General features: G+C 41.1%; 1 protein-coding gene and 1 long non-coding RNA gene across 2 annotated transcripts in view; one reads left to right on the top strand and one right to left on the bottom strand.

Annotated features, from left to right (window-relative positions):
* The window catches only part of LOC132235884 (uncharacterized), a 221,536-nt gene that overhangs the window by 173,756 nt on the left and 32,377 nt on the right, over window positions 1-15,403 (bottom strand). The window lies entirely within an intron of this gene.
* On the top strand, window positions 2,669-14,624 carry NMUR2 (neuromedin U receptor 2). The gene is made up of 4 exons (XM_059695355.1): window positions 2,669-3,487; window positions 8,020-8,104; window positions 10,038-10,163; window positions 13,901-14,624. Exons 1-4 carry the CDS (start codon window positions 2,768-2,770, stop codon window positions 14,173-14,175), a joined length of 1,206 nt encoding a protein of 401 aa, XP_059551338.1. The 5' UTR covers window positions 2,669-2,767; the 3' UTR covers window positions 14,176-14,624.

The following is a 15,403-nucleotide window of genomic DNA, read 5'->3' as shown; positions in this document are numbered from 1 at the left end:
TAAAAAAGAAAGAACTCTTACTATTTGTAATAAGCATAGCTGGACCTGGAGAGTATTATGCTAAGAGAAATAAGCCAGTAAGAGAAAAATAAGTGTCACGTGATCTCACTCATGTGGAATCTAATGAATAATCTATACTGATGAACAAAATAGATCCAGAGACATAGAACCATGGAACAGGCTGTTGATTTCAGAGGGAAGATGGGGGTGGAAGGTTGGGGAGAAAAAGATTAATCAGAGAATTTATATGTTTGTGTATATGCGTAGTCCATGGACACAGACAATAGTGTGGTGAAGGCTTGGGAGGGGCCGGTGCAGGAGGAGGGGGTTAATGGGAAAAACAAAAACAAAGGAGACACCTTTTGTGTCAACCTGTAATACTTTCAAATTTAAAGATAATTTTTTTAAAAAAGGCAGAAGTTATACAATCAACATTTTAAAATTAAAGATAATAAACTAAAATTTAATCATATAAAAATAACTACAGAATTATAATCACCTTTAACTAAAATGTGAGTGAAGACAAAAATCAATACTATATTTATGCATTCTACTTCAAACCACTTATTGAATGCCTACCATGTACTACTACACCAGCCATCTATCAAATCTTTGCATCAGTAGATCAATTTCCTTGAACTGTCAGTGCAGGAAAATAGCATTTATTGAATGCTTACCGTATGCCAAACCCCATGCTAAACTATTTTGCATGTAATCCTCAGAACAATCCTAAATTAAGCATTGCGAATCCCATTTTTATGAGGAGAAAATTGATGCTTAGATATGGTATGTAACTAGCCCAAGGTCATATAGTTTCAAGCAGCAAAATTAAACCCAGGTCTGCCTGACCACAGAGCCCCAGTTGTTTTTACTATACTGGTAACCAGTGTAGTATCATCACTAAAACCCAAAACCTATGAAAGAAACAGAAGACCAGAAAGAGATGGTAGGAAACCTGATGATCACAAATAAGACTCTAATGTCACACAAGCAGCCAGCCTGCTGTCCTTGCCTTTCTTTCTTCCTCCTCCTTTCCTTCATGTGTGTATCCATCCATCTACCCAAACTTGATTGAGTTCTCTTTATGCTCTTTATGTGGCAGCAGTATGCTAGCCAGGGACGTAGAATAGGGAATAAGACATCTTAAGTCTTTGGTGGGAAGACTGACCATTTAAGCAAGAAATTGCAAAAATCTCTTGGAAGCTACAAAGTATCTTCCCCAAGTATCATTGGAGCTCACAACCCATACTTTCATGCATTAGGACACTGACGTACCTGCATATAAAACAACTTGCTCAAGGACATGTTAGGCCAAACATAATCCCCTTGATGGTAGGCCTGGGATTTATATTCAGGTTTTCTGACTGCTGAGTTTAGGACTTCCATCCAATACTACCCAACTATCTATTCCCGATTTTCTTCTCTGGCCTAGACTCTTTATTGAAATAATCAAAGACAAACCACAGCTGGAGAGCCTGAGGGAGAAGTAAGGAAGGGCACATATCTCACTGAAAAGTGTTGCCATTCTTATATTCCTTTTTTTTTAAAGAGTCATTTAAAACATATTTTTATTGATTTCAAAGAGAGATAGAAACATCAATGATGAGAGAGAATCACTAATGGGCTGCCTCTTGCACATCCCCTCCTGGGGATGGAGCCTATAACCTGGGCATGTGCCCTGACCAGGAATCAAAACATGACCTCCTAGTTAATAGGTCTATGCCCAACCATTGAGCCACACTGACCAGGCTCCACTGATTTTTTAGAGAGAGGAGGGAGAGAGGGAGGGAGAGAGAGAGAAAGGAGAGAGGGGGAGAGGGAGAGAGAGAGAGAGAGAGAGAGAGAGAGAGAGAGAGAGAGAGAGAGAGAGATACTGAGAGGAACATCCATGTGAGAGAGACCTGTATTGCTTGTTCACTGATGTTTCTACAAAGCTCAGTATATGATGAATCTTCAAGAAGTATGTGTTGAATAAAATTGAATGAATGACCCTCCAATTTACAGATAAGAAAATGAGGCTGCAAGGGTTTGAGTAACTTTTGCCAAGTCTCACAGGATTTCTATGGGTGTGCCTGATTCTAAACTTCACTGCCCTTTGCAAAATGCACTGCCAAAGGAGATTAAAGTGTCAGACAGCAGGCAGGGCTAGATGACAGGCAAGTGTTCTTTTTGGCTTTTCATTCTATTGTGGATGCAATCAAAACCAAAAAGGCACATTGATCATGCTTTCCCCAGGGAGTCCTGAATTTCCAAAGGAACAAGATAACTTGAGAAATCTATTGATCTCCCATTTTTGTCATGCTGTACAGGTGACAAGGATCAATGGAGATTTATACTCTTCTGCCCATGACCCTACAATCTTAATTTGTATTTCCACCCAGAGTCCCACAACTTTACCAAATGCACTGCTCAGAGTGCTCACACCTTAAGTCAGTGCCACCGTCTGTGTCAGCTCTGTTTTGTCAGCTCCTTCCAATTCAGAGAAATGTCTCCCCCCCTCCTCTCCAGCTCCCTGCACGCAAAGCCAGCAAGCCCAACCCAGCTGTCCTCTAATCTGCCTGACACACACTCATTGGCCCACAGCCTAAGGAGGGGCGGGGCTTCTGTCTCTCGGGGGCTCTTCAAAAGAGATCCTGGCAGAAGCACTCACCCTCTCTGCCTCCTGCACTGGGGCTGTGTTTCCCTGTCGGTTTTCTCTTTCCTTTCTGTCTCATCTTGGGACAGAGGCTCTTTCCAGAGGAAGCTTGGGCCTTGGATTTTAACGTCAATGATGGAAAAATATGAGAATGTCTCCTGGATCCCCCAGCAGGAACTGGAAGATCCATTCAAGAAATACCTGAACAGCACAGAGGACTACCTGACCTTTGTCTGTGGGCCTCAGCGCAGCCACCTCTTCCTCCCGGTGACGGTGGTGTACACCCTGATTTTTGTGGTTGGGGTCGCTGGCAATCTCCTGGTGTGCCTGGTGATTCTCCGGCACCAGACTATGAAGACACCCACCAACTACTACCTCTTCAGCTTGGCTATCTCGGACCTCCTGGTCCTGCTCCTCGGGATGCCCCTGGAAGTCTATGAGATGTGGCGTAACTACCCCTTCCTGTTTGGGCCCGTGGGCTGCTACTTCAAGACGGCCCTCTTTGAGACTGTGTGCTTCGCCTCCATCCTCAGCGTCACCACGGTCAGCGTGGAGCGCTACGTGGCCATCCTCCACCCTTTCCGCGCCAAGCTGGAGTGCACCCGGAGGAGGGCCCTCAGGGTCCTGGGCATCATCTGGGTCTTCTCCGTTCTCTTCTCTCTGCCCAACACCAGCCTCCATGGCATCAAGCTCCACTACTTCCCCAACGGGTCTTTGGTCCCGGGCTCTGCCACCTGCGCGGTCATCAAGCCCATGTGGATCTATAATTTCATTATCCAGGCCACCTCCTTCCTCTTCTACATCCTCCCCATGACTGTCATCAGTGTCCTCTACTACCTCATGGGGCTCAGAGTGAGTATCCCAGCTAGGCTGGCTGGCTCAGGGCAGCATCTTTTTTTCCTCACTGACTCAAAGTTTTGTAAGAGGAACTTAGAATTGGAGAAGTTCAGAATTGGAAGGGAGCATAGAGTAAAACAGAATGAGCTCAGAGGGGAAACCCAGAAGTTAAAGGACTTACCTCAGTTGGACAAATAGTACCCCAAACTATAAATTATTTCCTCTAAATCAACTTTATTATTCTTCCCTCTATACCTGCGGTTCTCAAACCTAGGTGTTTCTACAAATTACCCAGAAACCTTACTATGGGTAGCAATATGCAAGCCCCTCCCCTGGGGAAATTCTGATTCAGTGTGTCTGAGGTGGAGCCTCATTAAATAGCACAGGTGGTCACCCCTGGAGAGCCAGTTTCACAGCCTGCTGTTTTATTTTCTGCCCAGATCTATGGCCTGCATTGAAATCTGCCTTTGCACCAACTTGGTCCCAGTATAACATAAACTGTTCCCGCCTATTTATACTCCAAGACAAATACAGAGTGGGGCAAAAGTAGGTTTATAATTGTGAGTACACATAACACAGAGTTTATTCTTGTATTGTTATTATCATCATTATTTATTAATTATCATATTATTTTCCAGATAAACAACTGTAAGCCTACTTTTGCCCCACTCTACAGTTTTACAGTCAGACACTGTCCTGTGATTGCTTTGATTCTGTTTGAAATATCAGGTTAAAATGCAAAAATGTGTCCTAAGCCAGGTCAACTTGGCCTTCTCTTGAGACGGTGGAGATTTGGGGGTAGGGAGGTAAACAGAGCACATAAAATAGAGTAGAAGGCAGTGTGAATAAGAGATTGCTGGGATTAATAGAAAATTATCCCTGTTTGTGCAACATATCTTATATTTAGAGGTTCCTTTTCTGTGCACATAATGGTAAATCAATTTCTTCCCTTTTTTTTTCTTTTTTTCTGAGTCTAAATAAGCTGAGAGAAACTGTTTTTTGATGAGGGTAGAAGTAAGTTTATGTCATTCCTCTCCTAGTATACTCTGCATCCAAATTCATAGAGATGACGTCTGCCTGTGACAGTTTTATACCCATTTAAGGAGGTGGCTTGTGTAGGAAACAATCGTGAGGCTATTTAGACTCCCAGGTCTGAAGCTCACATCCACTGTGCCTTTAGGCAAGCCACACGACTTCTGGAATTACTTTTCACATTTATAAACTGAAAAGGTCACATCAGATTATATATAAGGCTCCTTATAGCTCTAACAGTCTGTGATTCCTTTAAAAAACAAGAAGGAAAAATGTGTGAGTAGGAGCAATGTGAGTTATAAATTGAAATACAAAGCTGACATCACATTTACATCATATGCCTCAATTTGGTTTGGACACCATGTATGCCGTGACAATTAATATATTCTCATATCATTGGTGAATACCCACTGGGCCTAAGGTGAATGGCAAGGTTTAAATAGGAAGAATAAATTCTAAGTACACAGATGTCTAGACATAGAAGCAAATCTAATCAGGCAGAGAACTGTGCTCGTCTCCTCCTGGAGGGCTGGCCCCTATATTCCCAGAGACATATGTTTTCCCAGAGTACCTCACAATCATGTCTTTAGAATGCTCCGTGCATTTCACTTGGGGGGAAGGACTTCGGCATGATTCCAAATACCGTGAGTCCTATGAGAAATATCCACCCCAAACGGATCAATACCATCTCATCCAACACCAAGCAATCACTTAACTTCGATCAATTTGGAGGAAATATTTAATTTGAGTAGGAAACACATACATTTCCCCGCCCTAACCAGTTACATGGAGTTTTGTTTTGTTGTCATGAGACTTCAGCTATCTTGTATCAGGAGTTAAATGACAGCTCAGACAACAGCTTAGAAACCACTCAAATTTGCTTTGTGACTGTAATACAACTTCCGGCCTCCTGTTCTCAGGAAGGATGAAGGAATTCCCTGCTTAGAAAGTCACTCCTAGAGGAGTTTAAAGATCTCTAGACTGAAGTCTGGAGGTACAACCTAGTCTGTGTCATTGGACTCAAGGCCTTGCACATGCTGTACTTGCTCTATCTTTGCCTGAAATGTTCCTGCCGTCTACCACTACAATTCCTTTTACTTTTCTAACTTTCTAACTTTAAATCATACTTCACTCACACTTCCTCAGGGAAGCTCTCCCTGATTCCCTAGTTACACTTGGACCTTGTATAGGTGCTCATGGTTCCTGGTGATTTCTCTTCCTTAGATTTATTCCAATTTAAAATTCTATACTTGGATATCCCTTGTTATCTTTCTGTAAGATGAATGAATGAGTGCATGAATGAAGTTGAATTATTCCCCTCCTTGCTGCACTTTAGCTTCTCTACCTTCAAAACAAGAGACTTGGAAACATTATCTCAAAGGGCTATTTTGATCTAAAAGATTTTAAAGAGACTTAAGCAACTCTGAGGATGATTGTTATTGATTCCTTTAACAAATCTTAAGTTATGATAGATTCTGGGACCCACTGCCTTCAGGAAACAGGAAACTATAGGTTGATGAAATCCCAGGATGGAGGAAAAAGGAGGAGAGCCACATGTATGCTCCAAACTAAGTAGTCAGTGCAGCTTCCTTCCAGGACACAAGTCTCCACTGAGCTGCTCTCCAAACATCAAACATGATGGAGATGGAAAATACCCAATCCCAGGGCAAGTTCCTCCCATCTGGGAGGAGGTTCTGCTGAAGCTCTCACAAACTCCTTGTATCTCCTGCATACAGCATTAAAGCTTGAGTTGAGGAGCATGCATTATGAATTGGCAACAGAATTCACCCATGCCAACCAGAGTTGAATTGACTTTTTTAAATTTAAAAAAATTTGTTCAGATTGTGGACATTGTTCAGTTGGTTGAGTGTCAAACCATGCACCAAGAGGGTGCCAATTTGATTCCCAGTCAGGGCATGTGCCATGTTGCAGGCTCAATCCCCAATAGGGAGTGAGCAAGAGGCAGCCAATGGATGTTTGTCTCTCTCCCTTTTCTTTCCTCTCTCTCTAAAACCCAATAAAAACATATTTTTTGAAAGAAATGTTCAGATGCTACTTAAAGAATCACCACCTCTTCCAAAAAGGATGAGTATTTATAATTTCTAAACTCAGAAACATATACACTCTTGTTAGTAATATTAGTAATATTTCCCAAATTGTGCTTTTCAAGATGGTACTAGGTATTCCACTAAAAGGAGTTTGGGGAAGGTATTGTTTAGTCAGAGAAGCATTATCTCCCTTGAGGCTTGGGTGAGAGATGTAGGGTGTGGAAGGTGGGCATGGGGGAAGGGATCAATTCATATTATTGGATCAATTTGGAGGAAATATTTAATTTGAATCCAATTCATATTATTGGATCAATTTGGAGGAAATAATAAATCTTCATATTATGCTTTATGAAGATTCATAATGCCCATTAGCATATTAAAGGCTCTGAGAAGACCTACAATGGAGACTATAGACTTCATAAAACAGAAATAATACCTGTTTTGGCTTTCTACTGCCTATTCACCACATAGCAGAGGGATTACATTCTAATAGATGTATAATAATTACTGAATGAACTAGAGGCCCAGTGCATGAAATTCATGCACTGGAGAGGGAGGGGGTCCTTCAGCCCGGCCTGCGCCCTCCGCAGTCCAGGACACTTTGAGGGATGTCCGCGGGGAGTGGGCCTAAGCCGGCAGTCGAACATCCCTCTCACAGTCTGGGACCCCTGGCTTTTTACTGCCCGCCTGCCTGCCTGCTCGCTGCTCCTTAGAGCTACCGTGGAGGCGAATGAGGTTCCCGCCACTGCCACTGTGCCCACCAGCCTTGAGCCGGCTTCTGGCTGAGTGGTGCTCCCCCTGTGGGAGTGCACTGACCACCAGGGGGCAGCTCCTGCATTGAGCGTCTGCCCCCTGATGGTCAGTGCGCATCATAGCAACCGGCCGTTTCACTGTAATGGTCTCTTAGGCTTTTATTATATAGATCAGGGGTCCTCAAACTTTTAAACAGGGGGCCAGTTCACTGTCCCTCAGACCGTTGGAGGGCCGGACTATAGTTTAAAAAGAAACTATGAACAAATTCCTATGCACACTGCACATATCTTATTTTGAAGTAAAAAAACAAAACGGGAACAACTGCAATATTTGTATTTGCATGTGGCCCGCAGGCCGTAGTTTGAGGACCCCTGATATAGTTGAATGGAAAAGCCTATCAAACATTATTTTTTTACTTTATAATTTTACATTTTTCATAGAATGCCTATTAACATGCCATATATAACAAGGGTTCTATAGAATAGCAGATGGTAAATGGTTGTACTGCAACTTGGCCACATCCACCTGTCCAGTTGAGTTAGATGATCTAGGTCCAACTCCACCTCCAACTTATTGTTAAACTTTGACAAATTCTTATATTTATTTTAATTCCCAATTTTTGGTCTGAGAATGTATGTTAGAGTTACACTTCTCAGATCCAAATAGAAGGGAAAATGTTTTCTTTCTTAACATTTCTTTCCACTTCCCTTGCAGCTAAAGAAAGACCAAACCCTTGAGGCAGACAAAATAACTACAAATATTCAAAGACCCTACAGAAAATCAGTGACCAAAATGCTATGTAAGTCCTCCACTGTTTTTGTTTGTTTGTTTGTGTTTATAAAAGGAAAAGAGTTGCATTTGGTGCTGAGAAAGTGCTTCTGAGTATCAGGATCAAAATTCTCCTGAAATGTAGTATCATGGTCTGGTCTTCCATGGCTTACTCAAGTTTCTAGGACCTCTCTCATTCCTATTTCCATTTTTAACACTCAAAACAACACACTAAATTGCATTCACTGTAATACGCTGTGTGCTCTTTGGCAAATCACATCCACTCTGCGAACTTTTGAGCATCTCTTTCTCCCTCTAAAATAAGCAGGTGCTTTTAAACTTATTTTTTATGGATTGATTTGTTTTAAAATGTAAAGAAAACTGTGAGTGCACCACTTAGAAAATGTACAAATCACATACACAAACATTTTAAAACTCATTTCAGGCGATCATAAAACCCCTGCTACCCATTCTTGGATTCCATGAAATACTTTACCCCCAGATTAAGAACAGCTGCCCAAGAGTACCCCTACATAGTCATTCCACCTATGACATTGCATGATTTTATATAAATAATGTGTTTAAAAATACATAATCAGGCACTGATCCACACTCTCCCAAAAGCATTTGATAAAAATATTTGATCCAGTGCTACCCTATAGGAGATAGTAATGGGAGAAAGGAGGTTTATGATATACTTTCCAAGTCAAAACCTAAGGTTTGGAAGAAACAAATCCTCCAGGCTAATATGTACATGAAACACTCACCATAACTATATGGCATTTATGAACAACAACAACAACAAAACCTGTGCAAGTCACCAAAGTTTGTCATTTCAACTCTAAGACTCATCTTCTTGAAAATGTTTTAGTCCCTGTTGGCACTTGACTTTCCCTGTTAAGAAATATCATGTCTTTATTATCGCTCCCCTTTCTCCTTGATCATAATCTACTCTCACAAAAAGACTTGAAGTGCATTCACGTTAGTCACGGTGATAAAATATGCTGCAAAGCATTTGCCTTTAGTATGAAGGATTCATTTTTAAAGCAATTAAAATTTTAATTACGGGGAATTGTAGGCAGTAGTGAGCAGGTTAGGGACTTTTTCTTGGAGGGTTAAAGTCAGAAGATTATTTTGAGGCAAATCTCAAGCATCATGTTTTGGAAAAGGAAAATACTTCATAACTTCAGAAGAAGAAAAAATATATATTTATATGTGTGGAGATTAAATGCCCCATAGAGTAACAGCAGCAGCACCAATTGCTGTTTTGGGAGCTAAAAATAAGAAACTAGAAAGTACAATTTCTTGTGAATCTATAATTATTTCAAAATAAAAGGTAAAAACAAATAAAAAGAAACTAGAAGCAATTCTGTAGTCTAGGAACATCTAATATAATAGACACATCCCCTATTCCAATCAAAAGATGCTTGTAAAGGATTATTATACTTATGATTGTTCTCTTTCTCTCTCTCCTCTCTCATCCCTTACAGAATTTTAAATGATTAGATTCAGAGCAGCTTTTAATTCCTTCTAGAGTAACAAATAAATTCATACTACAGTCAATAATATTTTTATTAATCTACGATCAATTTCTTGAACCCAACCATTTTATTTGTATATATAGCCAATTTATGTGGTTCCAACAGTCTACTTGCAACATAATTTACTTTCCACAATAGAATGTTTTTGGAATAAATTTGATACTATTTAAAATGTTCTAGAGCAGACTTACATTATATAAGAAATCTTGTACAATCATATAGAAAACTGATCCTAAGTCCTATATAATTCGTTCTTACGTTTAAATGTTTTATGTAGAGACTCTTCGTGATCTAGTCAGTCTGTAATAATGATAACCAAGATGGAAGGGAAAATGCTGGAAGGAATGGATGGACTTAGTGGCCATTGGATACCTATCCTCGTTTTGACTGCCTTTTGTTCTCCCATTCATCCTCCTTCTTCAGTTGTCTTGGTCTTAGTGTTTGCTATCTGTTGGACCCCATTCCACACTGAGCGGCTCTTCTTCAGCTTTGTGGAGGAGTGGACTGAACCCCTGGCTGCTGTGTTCAATCTCATCCACGTGGTGTCAGGTAAAATCTTAGCTCCTTTGGCTGCATCACAAGCATCCGGGTAATTGCAGCTGCTTTATTTTGCTTAGGGCAGTAGTTTCTGTCTGGATATACTGATTTATCATGGGGGCCTGCCGTACAATAATGAAGACATTTGATTTTTTATTTTATTTAAATATCAATTAGGTATGTTATTGGTCCAAAAGAAATATACCTGATCACTATTTTAGATGCTACTTTATGGAAGACCTCAACTCTAAGCACAATGACTACAGCAGAAAAATGGTCTGAGGAGTGATTGTCTTGATTTTCTTTCCAATGACCACATGCTTGAATTGGTTCTTATTTATTAAACATCCATGTCCCTGAAATCTTGTATTGTTTTTTAGCAAGTGTTAGATCCTCATGAAAGTCAGCCAAAGGGTTTTACTATATTCATGGTGCGTCAAGGTCTGCCTTTAGGCTACTTTAATGCTGCCTGTTGAAGATACTAGAGAGTGTGGTGGAAATAGGGGTGGAAAGGTCACTAAGTCAGAGGACCCGGATTTGCATCTCACTTCCACCATTAATTTTCTGAAGAACATGGCTTCCTTTATGCCAGTTTCTTCTACTATAAAATGGCAATGACACCTTCCCTCTACAAGTATGCACTGATGGTAAGAAGCAAATAAAATATTAGCTACTAAGAAATTTTAAACTGTAAAATGCTATATATGTATCTTTCTATAATCACCGCATATTATCATCACCATTTTCTGTTGAAGAACAATTCCACAAGAAAATAAATGGCTTTCCCAAAGGCAAACTTCTGACAAATAGTAAAAGCAGGGTTGTGGCAAAATCATCTAACTTCAAGTTCAGAGTTCTTGAGCCCAAAATAGAGCAGAGAATGGCCATGTAGGTTCCCCTTCCTCAGTCAGTGTGTCTGTGAGTCTTGGGTTCAGATCACTTCTGTCCCTGAGCTTCTGCTAGTCACCAGCTGGTTCACAGGGGCAAGATAAGATCAATTTGTGCAAATTAAGCTCCAGATGTGCACAGAGCTAAAACAATAGAAAACATATGTATATGAATATCACGTATATTATTTATTTTCTACACTTCCTTTTTCTTTTGTGCAGGCCTTGTGAACAGCTTATACTTGGACATTAGAACTTTCTGTTATGTTAAACTACTAGAGGCCTGGTGCACAAATTTGTACACAGGTGGGGTCCCTTTGGGTGGCCTGCAGGGATTGGGAAACCTGCAGTCCAATGCTGTCTGCAGCTCCTACCTTCTCATCCTGGCCCCACTGTGCCTGCTGTGGGCTTGTGCCTAATCAGTCCTGATAGGGAGAGGCTCGCCCTGCCACAGCAGCGCTCACCAGCCATGAGCCCTCTGTCTGGTGCCCTCCCAAGGGGAGTGGCCTGTGGCATCAGGCTGAAACCAGCTCTCTGACATCCCCCAAGGGGTCCTGGATTGCGAGAGGGTACAGGCCAGGCTGAGGGACCCCACTGGTGCACGATCGGACTGGGGAGGGACCGCAGGAGGGCTCCAGAGTGTGTCTGGCCCATCTCGCTCAGTCCCAATCAGCCAGACCCCAGCAGCAAGGTAACCTACTGATCAGAGCATCTGCCTCCTGGTGGTCAGTGCACATCATAGCAACTGGTCAACCGTTTGGCTGTCTGTACCCTGGTGGTCAGTGCACGTCATAGGAAGCAGTTCAGCAGCCTTAGCATATCATTAGCATATTATGCTTTGATTGGTTGTTCAGTTGTTCTGCTGGTCAGTCTATTTGCATATTACCCTTTTATTATATAGGATTATTTTAGACAAAAATCTCAAAATTATTTACAGCTCTTATTTTCATGATAATCTGAGAAAAATGGGGTGACTGAATAAACTGAAAAACACCACAAGATCACATAAGACTTGACTAGCTGACTATCCCTCACTAAATGTATCAAGATGATAATTTTAAGACTTCCAAATTATGGTATTTATAACATTTTCTTGTTAAGATATAATCTCTCCCTCCCCTATAGTACCAACCAGGTGAAACCTTAAACACTATAGAAAATGTCCCTAACCAGCCTTTTGATCCCCAAGTTATAATACTTCCAATCATTGACCATATGCTTATCAAACTGATTGACTAGAGAGTTATGCACACTCTGCATTATTCCTGCAATATATTTTTAAAATATATTTTATTGATTTCAGAGAGGATGGGAGAGGGAGAGAGAGAGAGATAGAAACATCAGTGATGAAAGAGAATTGTTGTTTGGCTGCCTCCTGCATGCCCCTCTACTGAGGATCGAGCCTGCAACCCAGGCATGTGCCCTTGACCAGAAACTGGGACCCTTTAGTCCTTAGGCGATGCTCTATTGACTTAGCCAAACTGGCTAGGGCATAACGACTGCTACCTCTGCATATGTGTGCGTGCTATGCCTTCTATCTTCAGAACTGTCTCCTCTCTTGACCAACTCTGCTACCCACTTCAGGGTCTGGCTGGAATTCAATCACCCCCATTAAATCTTTCATTACCATCATACTCTTTATATTTATGCCATTATGTGAATTTCCATAACATGGCTATTGGTATGACATATTTTGCTCTTGACAGATATTATTTGGTATTGTTCTATTATCAATTATTGATGTAGGGCAGAGATCTTGCCTCTGTAATACTATTCCAAGTCCTTGGAAAACAAATTCTAAATCCATTACCTTTGAACATACCTCAAAGTTCCTGGCACTTAATAAGAGTTCAATTAATATTGGTTTATTGAATGAATTAATAGTCCATAGAAATGTTTTCCTTCTCTATTCCTTTGTTCCCAATTCTGTGCACAGAGCATATGGCACTTTCCATGTCCTGAACTAAATAAATGAGGGCAATGATGAACATGTTGATGACAGTACCTGTCACTTGCTTTATATTCTCAACCATTCTCAGTCCCTCTGTGGATAGTATCTCAACGTTATCCTCACAATAATCCAGGGAGGTGAGTTAGGCCTGTATTATAATTCCCATTTTACAGAGAAAAAAATGAAATGCCAATTCTCTCAGAATAAGCAAAGGCCAAGGTCAGAAACTAAGTCCTCTGATTCTCAACCTTAGGCACCTCGTGGGCTTTGGGGAAATAAAATAGGATATGGTAATAAAGGATGAGCAGATACTAACAAGAAAGTGGCAGTGTGCAAGGCACTTGGTGGAGAAAATAAATGGCAAAATGCAGTTATTTAATAAGGATGGAAATTAGGTGGGAAGAGCCATGGAAGGGAAAAGCTAAATAAGAAGAGGCACTGGGAAATATTTCTTTGAAGAGATATTAAGCATATAAGGAATCTCAGCAGGGACAATGCCTTGACTGACTTGCCATTCCTCCATTGCTTACAAGTTTCAAATTATAGATTTAAGCACAACTCCAATGAGACAAAATCATCTCTCTTCCTCTGATAGTTAAGCATCACTCATTAATGCCGTGGGAACATGCTCTTTAATTAAACAAGTGTGGATCAAAGGAAGTTGCAGAACATCTCAGAGAGATCCCTTGCTGGCCTAAAATTTGCCAAGACTCTTTAATCTTTCTGTGTTTGATTCCTATGTACACAGTTGGCAGAGCATTTTGTATCCTCAATTACTGTCTTGTATATATTATCACTTCCAAAATAGGCAGTCATGGGGATTCTAGGCTTTGTTAAATATTTATGCTTCTTCCCAGCATGCCTCTCACTTAATGTCTCCTCGGTGTGTCTATTTAACCCCTGAATTCCAGGTGTCTTCTTCTATCTGAGCTCCGCTGTCAACCCCATTATCTATAACCTACTATCTCGCCGCTTCCGAGCAGCGTTCCAGAGTGTGATCTCTCCTTCCTGCAAACAGTGGCACCCACAGCATCACCCACAAGGGCCACCTGTCCAGCGGAACATCTTCCTGACGGAATGTCACCTTATGGAGCTGACTGAAGAGGCGGGCCCCCACTTCCCCTGTCAGCTGTCCATCAGCAGCTCTCACCTCCACACAGCGCACTATACAGGACAGACAACATAAAAGGAACTCTCATTCCTCTCTGCCTCCACAGTTATGGAAGGGTCAGCCCATAACTTATGCCTTGTTATATGATAAGGGGGAGGAAAATGGCTCTCCGAACTTATATATCCATTTCTAGGTGTGTTTTTAAACAAATGTGAAAATCGCTACTTAAACCTGGATCTAAAACCCACAACCACCTGACAGTGGAGCCCCTTCACTAGTTGATGAAGAGAACATGACTAGCAAAGAGAACATGACTAGCTATACTCTGAGTATTTTCCACTCTTGCAAATGGTTTTTCCTGAGTCATCCTCACTCTGAGTCAGGCTGTGGTTACTCTAACAACTAATGGTCCCTGTCAGCCACACAAGGAAGACATGTAGATATGGTTTTCCTTCCCATGATTTGAAGGGTCCATGCCAGAGTTCCTCCACAGCAAACTATTTACCCTACTGCCTCATATTCTGCCATTATATGATTCCTTAGAGCAGGGGTGGGCAAACTTTTTGACTCAAGGGCCACAATGGGTTCTTAAACTGGACCGGAGGGCCGGAACAAAAGCATGGATGGAGTGTTTGTGTGAACTAATATAAATTCAAAGTAAACATCAGTACATAAAAGGGTACGGTCTTTTTTTTTTTTTAGTTTTATTCATTTCAAACGGGCCGGATCCGGCCCGCGGGCCGTAGTTTGCCCACGGCTGCCTTAGAGTCTGAAGACTTTTACTTTTACAAGAGTCTGCCTCATAACATGGGATTGATCCTTACAACTTATCCCCACCATCCCCATGCCCAAGTCATTATCAGTCAGTCCTCACCAGGAATGTGATCAGATACAAGTTCTACCTAGAGAAGAATGGGATGAGGTAGAAGGCTGTGGTGGAAGATCACAAGATACATAAACTATACCAAACACAAACTTAGTTATTTTCACAATTTGATCTAAACTTGGATATCTAAAGTCTAACTTCATAAACAGAAGTGTGGAATACTACTATCTTGGTAAAAAGACAAGTCAAATGGTAACTACTGGTTTCAAACCCATTATTTTCAGCTACTCAATCCTGCATTATGTAAATAACACTCCCCATGTATAATATGGGAAAAACCTACTTTCCTGATTCATCTTCCATCATATCATCTCAAGAAACTGTATTACGTGTTCTTCTTATGAAAATATATTGCAATTTTCCCAGCTGCACATATTTGCTTATAGACTGCCCTCTTTATCACCAATCTCCATCTGT

Source organism: Myotis daubentonii, chromosome 5 (assembly GCF_963259705.1).
Source record: "Myotis daubentonii chromosome 5, mMyoDau2.1, whole genome shotgun sequence".
Classification (NCBI taxonomy): domain Eukaryota; kingdom Metazoa; phylum Chordata; class Mammalia; order Chiroptera; family Vespertilionidae; genus Myotis; species Myotis daubentonii.
The sequence above is the reverse complement of the archived record's forward strand: the minus strand, read 5'-3'. Positions and strand labels throughout refer to the sequence as shown.

Excerpts from the sequence above, each read along its gene's own strand:
- NMUR2 (XM_059695355.1), top strand. The coding sequence starts at position 2,768 with ATGATGGAAAAATATGAGAATGTCTCCTGGATCCCCCAGCAGGAACTG. Across the intron at positions 3,488-8,019 it reads ACTACCTCATGGGGCTCAGA|CTAAAGAAAGACCAAACCCT; the intron begins GTGAGTATCCCA and ends CTTCCCTTGCAG. Across the intron at positions 8,105-10,037 it reads ATCAGTGACCAAAATGCTAT|TTGTCTTGGTCTTAGTGTTT; the intron begins GTAAGTCCTCCA and ends CTCCTTCTTCAG.